Source organism: Carcharhinus amblyrhynchos, chromosome 11 (assembly GCF_965287045.1).
Source record: "Carcharhinus amblyrhynchos chromosome 11, sCarAmb.v2.hapA, whole genome shotgun sequence".
NCBI classification, from domain to species: Eukaryota; Metazoa; Chordata; class Chondrichthyes; order Carcharhiniformes; family Carcharhinidae; genus Carcharhinus; species Carcharhinus amblyrhynchos.
This window is the reverse complement of record NC_137334.1, coordinates 92,247,481-92,263,548: the sequence shown is the minus strand read 5'-3', so window position 1 is coordinate 92,263,548 and position 16,068 is coordinate 92,247,481. Positions and strand designations below refer to the sequence as shown.

Below are 16,068 nucleotides of genomic sequence, written 5' to 3'. Positions count from 1 at the left end.
TGGACAAGTTGGGCCGAAGAGCCTGTTGCCCTGCTGTAAACCTCTATCTGTTGGTGAGTCTCACCAGTTGATTTGAAGTTGCTTTCTACAAACAATGAGAGGATTGTTAAGCTTGCTGAATGTTTCCCACAGGATTTCCATGAGGCTGCGTACGAGGCCGACGATCGACAGGACCTCTTAAATGCCATCAACGAATTTCTGGACTGCAGCATTGTCATTCCACCACTGGAGCTGGAAGGCAAAGATCTCCTGAGATCTGTCGCTGCGTTTCAGAAGGAAATGCTGAGGAAGAGAAGGCTGAGAGAACAGAGAAAGTTACTGAAGAAGGATGAAAACAAATTCCTGGTTAAAGGTGAGGTCCAGCAGGACAGATCATGGATACTTCACCATTTGACCCATTGAACAGCACAGGGTTAGATACGGAGTAAAACTCCTTCTACACTGTCCCCATCAAACACTCCCAGGACAGGTACAGCACGGGGTTAGATACAGAGTAAAGCTCCCTCTACACTGTCCCCCATCAAACACACCCAGGACAGGGACAGCACGGGGTTAGATACAGAGTAAAGCTCCCTCTACACTGTCCCCATCAAACACTCCCAGGACAGGTACAGCACAGGGTTAGATACAGAGTAAAGCTCCCTCTACACTGTCCCCCCATCAAACACTCCCAGGACAGGTACAGCACAGGGTTAGATACAGAGTAAAGCTTCCTCTACACTGTCCCCATCAAACACTCCCAGGACAGGCGTTGCAGAGTGTGGCAACTAGGGGATTTTCGCAGTTACTTCATTGCAGTGTTAATGTAAACCTACCTGTGACTAGTAAATAAACGTTAAACTTTTAAAAACTAATGGGATTCCCTTCACATCCTGACTCCCGGTGGATGGTGATGATCCACAGTTTGAGATAACACACCGTTAAATGTGCATGTATATTACATCACAGCAGGTCCAATTCCCACTCCAGACAACTGAAGTGTAAATGCCAGGCTGAGGGAAGCTGCCAGAGGGAAGCTAAACCAAGATCCCTCCATTTCAGGTAGTTGTAAATGATCCCATTGCCATTTAAATTTGTACTGACAAGCGACTGTCCAGAGGGCAGCAACAGAGAGACTGATAAGAATGGGTAGCCTGGGGAGATGGGAGATCTGTCTGGAGTTACCCTGAGCTGCTCTTTGCCTCTTTCCTCATTTAGGTGAGGAGATAAGGGGGGAAGTTGAAGATGATCAACTGAGGAGAACAAGAATCCCATTTGGGGGCTTCTACCGGGATATTAAGCGGAGATACCCCAAATACCTCAGTGACCTACGGGATGCGATGGACCTTCAGTGTTTGGCTGCTGTCATCTTTATTTACTTTGCTGCCTTGTCACCCGCCATCACTTTCGGAGGATTACTCGGTAATTCTATTTTGTTTAGTTATTAACTCTTTCATGGGATGTGGGAGCCACTGACAATGCCAGCATTGACCCATCTGTAATTGCCCTTTGAGGGTGATTAAGAGACATCCATATTTGGATCTGGAGTCACATGTAGGCCAGGCCGGGTAAGGATGGCAGATTTTCTTCCCCAAAGAACGTTCATGCACCAGATGGTTTTTAATGAGAATTGATGATAGTTTGTGGTCACTGACAAGGAATCTAGCTTATATTCCAGATTTCTTGAGTGAATTTGAATTCCACCAACTGCCATTGAACCGTAGAAGTGCAGAAGGAGGCCACTGGGCCCATCAAGTCTGCACTGACTCTAAGAAAGAGTATCCTATCCAGGCCCACTAGCCCAGCCTATCCCCCTAACCCCACGGCTGATCCATCCACTATAGATGTCGTACAGTCTCCATTTCCAGAGTCTCAGTTGGTAACATGGAGAATGAAAGGTGTTGGGTTGTATTCCGAGTCTGACCCCATCTTCCCTCCCTTTTTTGAGCGGTACAGGTGAGGCCTAGTCCTTGTCCCAATTAAGGCCTTTAAGAAATTTGAGGGCCTTTTTCTGCCAAGCCTCAATTTTCAGGTGGACAGGAGGAGTTCCAGAGCTGGGGGAGGGGAGGGGGAGCTTGGAAAGTTATCCTGCTCAGGCCTTGTCTTTTTTAAACGCCTTTTGTTCCACATGCCATCGCAGCCCCCTTTCATCACAAGTTCTACCCTCCGTGGCTACTCCTCTCCCCCACTGGGGCTCTCCATCAAAACTTCCAACCGCTCTCCTCACGGCCTCAGGGCTCACCCTCTCCCTCTGCATTCAGTCTCGTTGCACTTACGTGGTCCTGGGCTCTGGGACTTATCTGGAGACTATGTATGGTTCCAGTCTTGGCCACGGCCCAACCAGCACTGCCAGGACTACTGAGCTGTTGACCAATCCATTGCTTGGAACGTTGAATGGCTGCGGGGCAATCAGGTACAGCATTTGATGCTGACTCTTTGGTTGCTGGGGCAGGAAAGGACATCATCGGAAAAACCCTGCCCCATGTGTTGACCTGGCTTCCTCCTGAGCGCAGCTACCTACTTGAAAATTGGACTTATGTTGGAAATGGGAGATTTTGCAGGCCTGTGAGGAAAGAGCAAGACGGTGGCGGGGGTGGGGGGGTAAGACAGTGGGGACAGCACTTGCAAAGAGCCTACTCAGGACAAAATGGGCTGAATAGCCTCCTTCTCTGCTGCATGGTGCTGAAGAGAATTGTTCACTCAGTTCCAAAGAACCTCAGTTGTCGGGGTAACTGATCTGCAGAGCTAGTTCCCTGGGAAAGTTATGGAGGGAGGATGTTAGAAACGAACAACGGACAAAAATGTGCGGGTTGGTTTGATTGGCCGTGCTAAATTGACCCTTAGTATCAGGGGGATTAGCAGGGTGAACGTGTGGGGTTATGGGAACAGGGCCTGGGTGGGGTTGTGGTCAGTACAGGTTCGATGGCCTCCTTCTGTACTGTAGGGATTCTGTGATTCTGTGACAATGGAATTTGTTTGTGTTAAGCAATAGGTATGATGGAGGTCATTCAAAGGGCAATATTCCTCACCTGTCCCGAAAAAGCACTTTTGTTTTTCTGCCACTTGTTCCTGTAGGATGGGTCTGATCACAGTCTGTGAACAGGGAGACGTTAGCGCGGCACAGTGCTTAGTAATACTGCCTCCCAGGGCCAGGGACCCACGTTTGATTCCTGGCTTGAGTCTACACATTTTCCCAGTGTCTGCACGAGTTATCTCCGGGTGCTCTGGTTTCCTCCCAGACACGCTGGTAAGGGTGCTAAATTCTCCCTCGGTGTACCCGAACAGGTGCCGGGGTGTGTGGCGACTAAGGGATTTTCACAGTAACTTCATTGCAGTGTTAATGTAAGCCTACTTGCGACCAATGAATAAACTTAAATTTAAACTCAGGTGGTAGAGGGCAGTATGGGAGGGCTCCCTGTATGAGGTTCCCCGGGCAGGTTTTACAGTGTTGTACGCCCTACAACTTCTAACAAACAGAATTCCACCTTTCGCAGGTGCAAAGACAAACGGATTGCTTGGGGTGTCAGAGCTAATCGTCTCCACGTCAGCAATGGGTATCATCTTCTCTCTGTTGGGAGCTCAACCCCTCCTAGTGATTGGTTTCACAGGCCCCCTGCTGTTGTTTGAAGAGGCCTTTTACAAGGTAAGAGTGTTAGCAAGTCCCATTCACTCACTGCCAGCTCTCACTGGCCCGCATTAGCTCTCCCAGTCCAGTGATTCCTTGACTTGCAAATTCTCATCCTTATTTTCAAATCCCTCCAATTTTGTGAAGTATGTGTACGTCCAAGGTAAACACAGTAAGAAGTCTGACAACACCAGGTTTAAGTCCGACCGATTTATTTGATAGTAAACTCACAAGCTTTCGAGGTTCTCCTCTTCCTCAGGTGAATGGAGAGTTCTGGCCTCAGACAGCACAGACAGTTTACAGGTTAGGTGTAAAGATTTACATTCTAATCAGTAATCTGTAAACTGTCTGTGCTGTTATATGTGCTGTCTGAGGCCAGAACTCTCCATTCACCTGACAAAGAGGGGAACCTAGAAAGCTTGTGGGTTTACTATCAAATAAACCTGTTGGACTTTAACCTGGTGTTGTCAGACTTCTTACTGTGTTTACCCCAGTCCAACGCCGGCATCTCCACATCATATATCCAAGGTGCCACATTCACAGCGACAGTTCAGTCAGGTGCCAAGCGACAACGTACATCGGCTGACCAGCCACATGGAAAGCTTTTGAAAAATTTGCTCAAGACTCCAGCATTTTGAATATAAAAATATGATTACTTCAAGCTTGTGAGAACCAGAAGACATAACGTGGTGGCAGCAGCGACTGTGAGTAATTCAAAGCAGGGATTTTCTGGCTCCTCTCACCGGCCAGACCTTCCAGTCCCACTGAAGGCCCCCTCTGCTCCCAGCCCCTGCCATGGGTTATCTGTCAGAGTGGCCAGTGAGCACTCCCACTCTAAATGTCAGCAGGAAAGCCTTTGGGGGATTGTGATCGTGGGGTCTAGCACAGTGTTTGGGCTATCGAAGGGAAAGAGCAAAGAACAAGTCAGAGTAACAATAGTCAACTGGGGGAAAAGCCAACTTCAGTGGGGATCTGGGGACCGATCTGGGTGAATAACTTGGAATCCAGGATTGGCAGGAGAAGCAGCAGATGGACAACGGGGTCAGCCTTCAAGGAAGAGACAGGTCGAGCGCAGTCAAGGTATATTCCCTCGAAAAGGAAAAGCAGGGCCAACAAATCCAGAGCTCCCTCAATAACAAAGGAGGTACAAATTAAAATAAAGAAGAAAAGGCGTGCTTAAGACTAAAGCCAGGTTGCAAATATAAGTGCAAACCGGGCTGAATATAGAACGTTCAATCGAGCTGGGAAAGCAGATGCAAAGGGCAAAGAGCATGAATGAAAGGAGACAGGCAGCTAACAGAGTGGGGAATGTCAAAGTACTCTACAGCAATCTAAATAATAAAAGGGCGATAAAAGGAGGTGTAGGGGCAATTAGGGATTAAAAAGCAGGTTAGCCCAGGGAAGCTGTAGCATTAATTGAATATTTTGCATCCGTCTTTAACAAGGAAGAGGATGCCACTCAGGCTGTGGTAAAAGAGGAGGTATTTCAGACACTAGAAGGGTTTACACTTGGTAAGGACGGGACATTAGGCTAAAGTTGACAAGGCGTCAGGACCAGATGTGAAACTGTTGGAAGGAAGAGTGAAAATTGCCGAGGCAGTGGTCATAATCTTTAGCCTCCCTTCAGCTCAGGGGTGGAGGTAGGGGACTGGGGAATTGCAAATATTATTCCCCTTATGCAAAACAAAAGCAGTAAAAATAGGGTCAGCATCTCTTCCAGCCAGTCAGTTTAACTTCAGTGGTGAATTAAGAAAGGCCAGCATGGATTTCTCAAAGGCGAATTGTGTTTAACTAGTTGGACTCATTTTGAGGAGGTAACAGAGAGGGTTAATTAAGGAAATGCTGTTTGATGTGGTGTACATGGATTTCTGAAAGGCATTTGACATAGTGCCACACGACAGACTTGTCAGCAAAGTTATAGTTCATGGAATAAAAGCCAAGATGTGGAGATGCCAGCCTCAGACTGGGGTGGGCACAGTAAGAAGTCTCACAACACCAGGTTAAACAGGTTTATTTGGTAGCACGAGCTTTCATAAGAACACAAGAAATAGGAGCAGGAGTAGGCCATCTGGCCCCTCGAGCCTGCTCCACCATTCAATAAGATTGCGGCTGTTCTTTTTGTGGACTCAGCTCCACTTACCCGCACGCTCACCATAACCCTTAATCCCTTTACTGTTCAAAAATCTATCAATCCTTGCCTTAAAAACATTCAATGAGGTGGCCTCAACTGCTTCATTGGGCAGAGAATTCCACAGATTCACAACTCTTGGTGTGAAGAAGTTCCTCCTCAACTCAGTCCTAAATCTGCTCCCCCTTATTTTGAGGTTATGCCCCCTAATTCTAGTTTCACTGGAAACAACATGCCTGCTTCTTTCTTATCTATTTCTTTCATAATCTTATATGTTTCTATAAGATCTCCCCTCATTCTTCTGAATTCCAATGAATTCTGAATTCCACCCCCCTTTGTGTAAAGTGCTTCCAGACATCATCTTCCTGGTCTAATTTTAAGGTCTGTCCTTTTGCCCTGGACAGCCCACAAGAGGAAATAATTATTCCCTATTGACCCCAGCAAATCCTTTAACCATCTTAAACACATCAGTTGTATTGCCCCTCAATTTAGAAGAGTTTAGAAGAATGAGGGGAGATCTCATTGAGACATATAAGATGATGAATGGGATGGATAGGATAGAGGTGGAGAGACTCTTCCTGCTCAGAAAGGACAGTAGGACTAGGGGGCACAGCCTCAAGATGAAGGGGGCGCGGTTTAGAACGGAGTTGAGGAGGAACTTCTTCACTCAAAGCGTGGTGAATCTCTGGAATTCTCTGCCCGTTGAAGTGGTGGAGGCTGCCTCGCTAAATATATTTAAGACGCGGGTTGATGGGTTTTTGATCAGAGAGGGGATTAAGAGTTATGGGGAGAGGGCGGGAATGTGGAACTGAGCCACGACAGATCAGTCAGGATCTTATTGAATGGCGGGGCAGGCTCGAAGGGCTAGATGGCCTACTCCTGCTCCTATTTCTTATGTTCTTATGTTCAATCTTCTAAACCTAAGGGAGTACATACCTAGACATGTCGTTATCCTCTTTGAGTCACACTACCATTCTGGTGAATCCTCCCAGAAGGGCTGAGTGGACAATGGGACAACCCTTCATCAGCCTGGCAAGGTCCACAGTCCCCAGAGATTGTTTGGAATAGATATTGCAGCGTTGATCAGTATCGAGCGAATTCTGAGAGGCTTTTCCCCAGGGCTGAAATGGTTGCTATGAGAGGACACAGGTTTAAGGTGCTGGAGAGTAGGTACAGAGGAGATGTCAGGGTTAAGTTTTTCACTCAGAGGGTGGTGGGTGAGTGGAATCGGCTGCCGTCAGTGGTAGCGGAGGTGGATTCGATAGGGTCTTCTAAGAGACTTTTGGATAAGTACGTGGGAAACTTATCCAAAAGATAAGATTATAGGTTATAAGTTTTCACGCAGCGAGTGATTTGGGTCTGGAATGCGCTGCCTGAGAATGTGGCAGGTTCAATCGAGGCATTCAGGAGGGAATTAGGCCACTGTGTGGCAAGGAGAAGTGTGCAGAGTCACGGGAAAGAGGTCACAGATTTGGCACCAGGAGAGTTGCTCCTCCTCCAGAGAGCCTGTGCAGACACTCAGATGGATAGTTGGATTGGAGGAGGCAGCCATTCCAACTATCCATCTGAGGTTATAGATAAGTCTAGTAGGTAGGGACATGTTTGGCACAACTTGTGGGCTGAAGGGCCTGTTTGTGCCATAGTTTTTCTATGTTTCTATGATGTTTGGCACCTTCAGAGTTAACTCATCTCTCCCTTTTCTTCCCCTTCGCCTCCCCCGCCCTACCCCCACACCACCCCTCCCACATCGCCAGTTCAGCAAGACTCAGAAATTGGACTACCTCACAGGTCGGGTGTGGATTGGCTTCTGGCTCATGGTTACTGTGATCGTCACGGTGGCCTTTGAGGGCAGTTTACTGGTTCGCTACATCTCGCCCTTCACCCAGGAGATCTTCGCCTTTCTCATCTCCATCATCTTCATCTACGAGACCTTCCATAATCTTTATGAGGTAAGCACCCTCTCAGCCAGGCTAAAAACCACTGAATAGATTTCTCCCCCCACCCCCCACACAGCTGTATCGAATTCTGGGTATTACACTTCAGGGAGAATGTCAAAGATTTGGAGAGGGTGCAGAGGAGAATTACAAGAATTGGACCGAGCTGATGGACTTAGGCGGAGAACTTGGAGAATCTGAAGTTATTCTCCTTAAAACAGAGAATGTTAAGGGGAGGTGCACGAGGCAAGTGTTTTACACGGAGGGTGGTGGGTGCCTGGAACTCGCTGCCGGGAGAGGTAGTGGAAGCAGATACAATAGTGACCTTTAAGGGGCATCTTGAAAAATACATGAATAGGATGGGAATAGAGGGATATGGTGCCCGGAAGGATAGAGGGTTGTACTGTAAGTCTGTGCTGTAATTTTCTTTGTTCTTTGTTCTTATTTATAGAGCAAACTACATGGTCACCTGAGGGGTGGGGTGGGTGGGGGGTAAAATCCCACTGGCTCATTAAAAAGTCTTCCCCGCTCTCAGTAACTCAATTCTCTTTACAAAAACTGCTGGGGACTGACTGACTGCAGAGCAGTGATTGCAGGAGCAGCGCACGCAGCAGAGACATGAGTCTCCCATGCCTGTTCTTCCAGCCCATCTAATCACGAGCTCCCACTCTCCTGCTTTTGCCCCATTTCCTGCAGCGTCCCTGGAAGAGCAGGGAAAGCTGCAGAGAGGGGATCCGTGATTGGAGGAACTGCAACAACAAGCACTGGGGAGATGGACACCAAGACTGGAAGAACAGCCCCATCTCTCCCAATGCTCGCTGCTCCTCCAATCGTAGACTCAGTATCATAGAATCCCTACAGTGCAGAAGGAGGCCATTCGGCCCCTCGAGCCTGCACCGACAATGATGCCACCCAGGCCCTATCCGTGTAACCCCCTATATACTTACCCTGCTAATCCCCACCCCCCCCCCACCGCCAACACTGAGGGTCAATTTGTCATGGCCAATGCACCTAACCAGCACATCTTTGGAGTGTGGGAGGAAACCGGAGCACCCAGAGGAAACCCATGCAGGTACGGGGAGAACGTGCAGACTCCACACAGGCAGTGACTCAAGCTGGGAATCGAACCTGGGTCCCTGGCGCTGCTAATCACCCTGCCACCCACAAAATCACAATCACAACTTTTGGCCAGCCCCAGGTGATTTTCAGCTTGTCCTCTCCTGCTGCCAGTGGCCCTCGCCATCCCACTCTTGGTTCTTCCCAGCTCCTGGGGAACATCACACCTGTTGTGCGGCAGCCTCACCATTAGTGGCCATGGTGAAGTGCTTGTCCCAGCGCAGACAGCCAATGGTACTAGTTCCTGGAATGGGCCCGCTTGGTAATGGTGAAGCAACTCTCCACATAGACTGAGTGCTTGAGAGCACCAAGCTCCAAGGACACTGTGTGTCCATTTGAACTGTTCGTTTCTGACTAAGTTGTACTGACTTTCTTCATTGCGCTCATTTTTAATATTTAGATTGCAGCTTCCTCTCAGTCTGTTAATATTGGTAGGAAATGTGGTTCACAGGTGACAGTAAGAACATAGAACATTACAGCGCTGTACAGGCCCTTCGGCCCTCGATGTTGTGCCGACCAGTGGAACCAATCTAATGACCCTCTAACCTAAACTATTCCAATGTTATCCATATGCCTATCCACTGACCATTTGAATGCCCGTAAAGTTGGCGAGTCCACAACTGCTGCAGGCAGGGCATTCCACGCCCTTACTACCCTCTGAGTAAAGAGTAAGGGAAAACAAAAGGCATTCTCCACGTTAAGTGTTTGGACTGTTTTTACGCAGCCCTGGAGAATCTGCGTGTTGCATGTTGGCAGAGCTAGCCCAATATAAACCTGGCTTCAAACTCTGAACCTATAATAATGTTTCACTTAGTTTCCAATGGAGCTTGTTCCATCAATATTTCCTGTGCCTTGGCCATATGTGTGTACATGTACGCACATATGTGCGTGTGTGTGTGCATGCGTATATGTGTGTACGTGAGCACGTATGTGTGTGAGCATGTGTGAGTGTGCGTTTGTTCATATGCATGTGTGCGTGTGAGCATGTGGGTACGTGTGTGTGCGCATGTGTGTGCACGTGTGTGCGCTCGTGCGTGTGTGCACATTGTGTGTGCACATGTGTGTGTGTGCACGTGTGTGTGTGCACATGTGCATGTATGTATGCAGATATGTGCGTGTGCCCTTGAGAGATAAACCAATGAGTCACATAGCACTGTTCGTGGGAGAGTTGTGACATGCAGGGGGAAGGCTGAACATCCTCCTAATACGCCGAATAATCCTGTTCCAGCACCGAGCCTGGAGCATTGATGGAGGCGTTAAAAATTATAAAGGGTTAAATAGAATAAATAAGGGGATTTCTTTTAATCGTTCACTGGATGTGGGCACACACTGACAAGGCTCACATTCATTGTCCATTCCTGTATGTCCTTCAGATGGCGGTGCTGAATCTGCTTCTAAAATAAAACTGGGTGACTTTGTGAATCATTTCAGAGGGCAGTTAAGAGTCAGTCACATTGCTGTGGGTCAGTCTGGAGTCACATGTAGGCCAGACTGGGTAAGGACGGCAGATTTCCTTCCCTGAAGGATATTAGTGAATCAGATGGGGTTTCATGACAATCCTGTAGTTTCATGGTACCATTACTGAGACTATCATAGATTTCCTACAGTGCAGAAAGAGGCCATTCAGCCCATCAAACCTGCACTGACAACAATCCCACCCAGGCTCTTTCTCCATAACCCCACATTATTTACCTTGCTAATCTCCCTGACACTAAGGGACAATTGAGCATGGCCAATCAACCTAACGCAGTCTGGCCTCTCATCTTTGGACTGTGAAAGGAAACCGGAGCACCCGGAGGAAACACACGCAGATATTTAAAGAATTGAATTGAAATTTCCCCAGTTGTCATGGTGGGATTTGAACTCATGTCTCTTGGTTAATTTATTCTTTCTCAGGAGTGGGTATCACTGGCTGTGCCAACGTTTATTGCCCATTCCTAATTGCCCTTGAGCTGCCTTCTTGAACCGCTGCAGTCCTTGTTGTGTAGGTACACCCACATTGCTGTTAGAGATGGAGTTTCAGGATTTTGACCCAGCGACAGTGAAGGAACAGCAATATATTTCCATGTCAGGATGGTGCGTGACTTGATGGGGAAACTCCAGGTGGTAGTATCCTCAGGTATCTGCTGCTTTTGTCCGTCTAGATGGTAGAGGCCGTTGGTTAGAAGGTTGAAGGAATTATTGAAGGAACTTTGGTATGTTGTTGTAGTGTATCTTGTAGATAGTACACACTGTTGCCACTGTGCATCGATTGTTTCAGGTGGTGGATGGGGTGCCAATCAAGTGGGACTGCTTTGGCCTGGGTGGTGTTGAGCTTCTTGAGTGTTGTTGGAGCTGCACTCATTCAGGCCAGTGGAGAGTATTCTGTCACACTCCTGACTTGTGCCTTGTGGATAGTGGACAGGCTTTGGGGAGTCAGGAGGTGAGTTACTCACTGCAGAGTTCCTAGCCTCTGACCTGCTCCTGTATTTATGAGGCTGGTCTAGTTCAGTTTCTGGTCAATGGATGTTAATAGTGGGACGTTCTGCAATGGGAATAACATTGAATGTCAATTAATCCAGATCTCTTTGGCTAACAGTCCAGTAACATAACCACTGTGCTGCCTTACACGTGGGAAAACTATTTCCGAGGCAGAAGGTTCAGTGACTAGGGGGCACAGATTTAAAGTAATTATCAGAAGAACTAACAATGACACAAGGATACAAATAATGTCTTGCAGCAAAGTGTTGTGAACTGGAAGCAGTGCCTGGACATGGAAGCAGATTCAACTGTAACTTTCTAAAGGGAGTTGGAAAAGGGGAAGCTTTGCCCAAGTGGCATCATTGCTAGACTATTAATCCAGAAACTCAACTAATGTTCTGGGGACCCACATTCAAATCCCATCACAGCAGATAGTGGAATCTGAATTCAATAAAAAACATCTGGAATTAAGAATCTACTGATTACCATGAAACCATTGTCAATTGTCAGAAAATCCCATCTGGTTCACTAATGTCCTTTAGGGAAGGAAATCTGCCGTCCTTACCTGGCCTGGCCTATATGTGACTTCAGAGCCGCAGCAATGTGATTGACTCCCAACTGCCCTCGGGCTATTGGGGTTGGGTAATAAATGTTGGCCAGCCAGTGACACCCATGTCCCACGAATGAATAGAAAAAGGAGAAACTTACAGGACTATGGGGAGGGAGCAGGGGATGGAACTAATTGGGTAGCTCTTGCAAAAGAGCCAGCACAGGAACAATGGGTCGAATGGCCACCAACTGTATGAACTGACGATTTTATGAACTCTGTTGTGTCATGCTGATCTTTCTCCATCCTGCCTCCAGGTCTTTGAGGAAAACCCACTACTGAAGATATACCCAGCTACTGTTCAGCAGAAGACCAATTTTTCTGAGGGGTTCATCAACAGCCCACACCAAATGCAACCCAACACAGCCCTGCTGTCTCTTGTCATGATGGTCGGCACTTTCTTTCTTGCGTTTTTCATGAGGAAGTTCCGGAATAGCCGGTTCCTAGGCGGAAGGGTAAGTATGCTGAATGGTGACCAGATTGTCATAAAAGCCCATCTGCTTCACTAATGGAAATCTGCCATCCTTACCTGGTCTGGCCTACACATGACTCCAGACCCACAGAAACACGGTTGACTCATTGACACAGAATTTATGTCCTACCGTACCCTGTCCTGCTTTGTCACTACATAGGCTCTCCCAGTAACAGGAGAGGATATTCGGACAGCTGGCAAAATTTTTGGTCAAAGAGGTACAGTGCTGCAGCTGCTGGGAGAAGCAGCACAGCACCTTGCCGGGGATAAAGTCTCGGGAACTGGAAGACCAGATAGACACACAGACACACATCCTCACACAGACGCACATACTCACACACACACACAGTCTCACACAGACACACACACACTCTCACACCGACATACGCACACCCTCACACACACTCACACACACACACACCCTCACACAGACACACACACACCCTCACACAGACACACACACACACCCTCACACACACACACAAACACACTCTCACACAGACATACACACACTCACACAGACACACACACACCCTCACACACACACACACACACACACACACACTCTCACACAGACATACACACACACACTCACACACACACAGATGCACATCCTCACACAGACGCACACACTCACACACACACTCACACACACACACACTCTCACAGCCACACTCACACACACACCCTCACACAGATGCACATCTTCACACAGACGCACATACACACTCTCACACACACAGTCTCACAGACATACACACACCCTCACACACAAACACACACTCACACAGACACACACACACCCTCACACACAAACACGGACACACACACACACACCCTCACACAAATGCACATCCTCACACAGACACACATACTCACTCACACACACATACACACTCTCACACAGACGCACATACTCACACAGTCACACACACGCGCACACTCTCACACAAACACGCACCCTCACACACATAAACACACACTCACACAGACACACACACACACCCTCACACAGATGCACATCCTCACAAAGATGCACATACACACAGTCACACACACACACACACACTCTCACACAGACATACAGACATACACAGACACACACACACACACACAGACACACACACACCCTCACACACACACACACACACACACTCTCACACAGACATACACACACACACACACACTCTCACACAGACATACACACACACACACTCACACACACACAGATGCACATCCTCACACAGACGCACACACTCACACACACACTCACACACACACACACTCTCACAGCCACACTCACACACACACCCTCACACAGATGCACATCTTCACACAGATGCACATACTCACACACTCACACACACACAGTCTCACAAACATACACACACCCTCACACACAAACACACACTCACACAGACACACACACACCCTCACACACAAACACACACTCACACAGACACACACACACCCTCACACACAAACACACACTCACACGGACACACACACACCCTCACACACAAACACACACTCACACGGACACACACACACACACCCTCACACAGATGCACATCCTCACACAGACACACATACTCACTCACACACACATACACACACTCACACAGACACACACACACCCTCACACACAAACACACACTCACACAGACACACACACACCCTCACACACAAACACACACTCACACAGACACACACACACCCTCACACACAAACACACACTCACACGGACACACACACACACCCTCACACAGATGCACATCCTCACACAGACACACATACTCACTCACACACACATACACACTCTCACACAGACGCACATACTCACACAGTCACACACACGCACACTCACACAGACACATGCACACACTGTCACACAGACACACTCTCACACAGACACATGCACACTCTCACACAGAAGAAGCGGGTTGTTGGGTTTTTGATAAGAGAAGGGATTAAGGGTTATGGGGAGAGGGCGGGAAAGTGGAACTGAGCCACGACAGATCAGCCATGATCTTATTGAATGGCGGGGCAGGCTCGAAGGGCTAGATGGCCTACTCCTGCTCCTATTTCTTATGTTCTTATGTTCTTATAAACACACACCCTCACACACATAAACACACACCCTCACACACATAAACACACACCCTCACACACTCACACAGACAAATACACACCCTCACACACAGACACACACACACACCCTCACACAGATGCACATCCTCACAAAGATGCACATACACACACACACACACACAAACACACGGGCACACATGCGCACACACATACACACACTTCCCTGTCACCTGCAGCAATGGGGAGTTCAGCAAACTGCTGAGACGACTCACCATTGCTCAGTTCTGCCCAACATCTGGACATCCCAGGCAAGGTAAAAGGACAATGTCAGAAAGAAAAAGAGCTGGACGAAAGGGAGCTGTGACTGGAGGAGGCGGAGCACCAACATGGGGAAGAGTGAATATGTGATCGGAGGAGCAGAGCCTCACTGACCCTGTCTCCCATACTCGCTGCTCCTCCAGGAAAAACACACAGGACAATCTCAAATTTCCCAACTCTGTCACTGGGGTTTTGTAAGGTTTCCAAAGTTCATTCGCCCAGCCTGGACTGTAAGGTAAGGAGGAGCTGGAGAGGCTGGGAGAGGTGGAGATTCTGCCCCCGATTCCTTGCTCTGCAGAAATAAAGTTCTCCATCATTCCCAAATCTAGCTTTACTTTATTTGTCCTCCTCCAGGTCCGACGCATCATTGGAGACTTTGGGATTCCCATTTCAATCCTGATAATGGTCTTTGTGGACATCATAATCACAGACACTTATACTGAGGTAAATATATGACTCCAAATAACTACGTATGTGTGTGCGTGCGTGTGTCTGTGTGCGTGTGTGTATGTGTGTGTGTGCGTGCATGTGCGTGTGTGACTGTGCGTGTATGAACATATCTGTATGAGTGTGTCTGTGTGCTTGAGTGTGTGTGTGTGCATGTGAGTGTGTGTATGTGCATCTTTGTGAGGATGTGCATCTGTGTGAGGGTGTGTGTGAGTATGAACATATCTGTATGAGTGTGTGTGTGTGTGAGTATGAACATATCTGTGTGTGTGTGTGTGCGTGTGAGTATGAACATATCTGTATGAGTGTGTGTGTGTGAGTATGAACATATCTGTGTGTGTGTGTGTGCGTGTGAGTATGAACATATCTGTATGAGTGTGTGTGTGTGAGTATGAACATATCTGTGTGTGTGTGTGCGTGTGAGTATGAACATATCTGTATGAGTGTGTGTGTGTGTGTGTGAGTATGAACATATCTGTATGAGTGTGTGTGTGAATATGAACATATCTGTGTGTGTGTGTGTGCGTGTGAGTATGAACATATCTGTATGAGTGTGTGTGTGTGTGAATATGAACATATCTGTGTGTGTGTGTGTGTGTGTGTGTGTGTGTGTGTGTGTGTGTGTGTGTGTGTGTGTGTGAGACAGCAGGGTGTCAGATGTAACACAGCTAGCTCACTTGGGAGACTGTTTTTGTGTGAGGATGAGTGCTCCTTCCTCACCCATCCTTGGAAACTGTGGGATCAGGGAGTCGAGGAGCTGTGCGATTTGGGTTAGGGGCTGGCTGGGAGACAATCCTGGGTGACTTCCTTCCAACCAAGCTGTCCAAAGGAAAAGCTGAGCATTAAAGAGGAGAACCTGGAGAGCTAAAAGCTTCAGAATGGACATGGTTT

General features: G+C 47.9%; 1 protein-coding gene across 4 annotated transcripts in view; it reads left to right on the top strand.

Annotated features, from left to right (window-relative positions):
* The window catches only part of LOC145350344 (anion exchange protein 3-like), a 128,602-nt gene that overhangs the window by 91,893 nt on the left and 20,641 nt on the right, over positions 1 to 16,068 (top strand). For all 4 annotated transcript variants that reach the window (XM_080199577.1, XM_080199578.1, XM_080199576.1 and 1 more), the window contains 6 exons: positions 133 to 357; positions 1,203 to 1,401; positions 3,474 to 3,622; positions 7,487 to 7,681; positions 12,107 to 12,304; positions 15,085 to 15,174. In XM_080199577.1, coding sequence (XP_080055703.1) covers positions 133 to 357; positions 1,203 to 1,401; positions 3,474 to 3,622; positions 7,487 to 7,681; positions 12,107 to 12,304; positions 15,085 to 15,174 — 1,056 coding nt within the window. The remainder of the gene's footprint in view (positions 1 to 132; positions 358 to 1,202; positions 1,402 to 3,473; positions 3,623 to 7,486; positions 7,682 to 12,106; positions 12,305 to 15,084; positions 15,175 to 16,068) is intronic.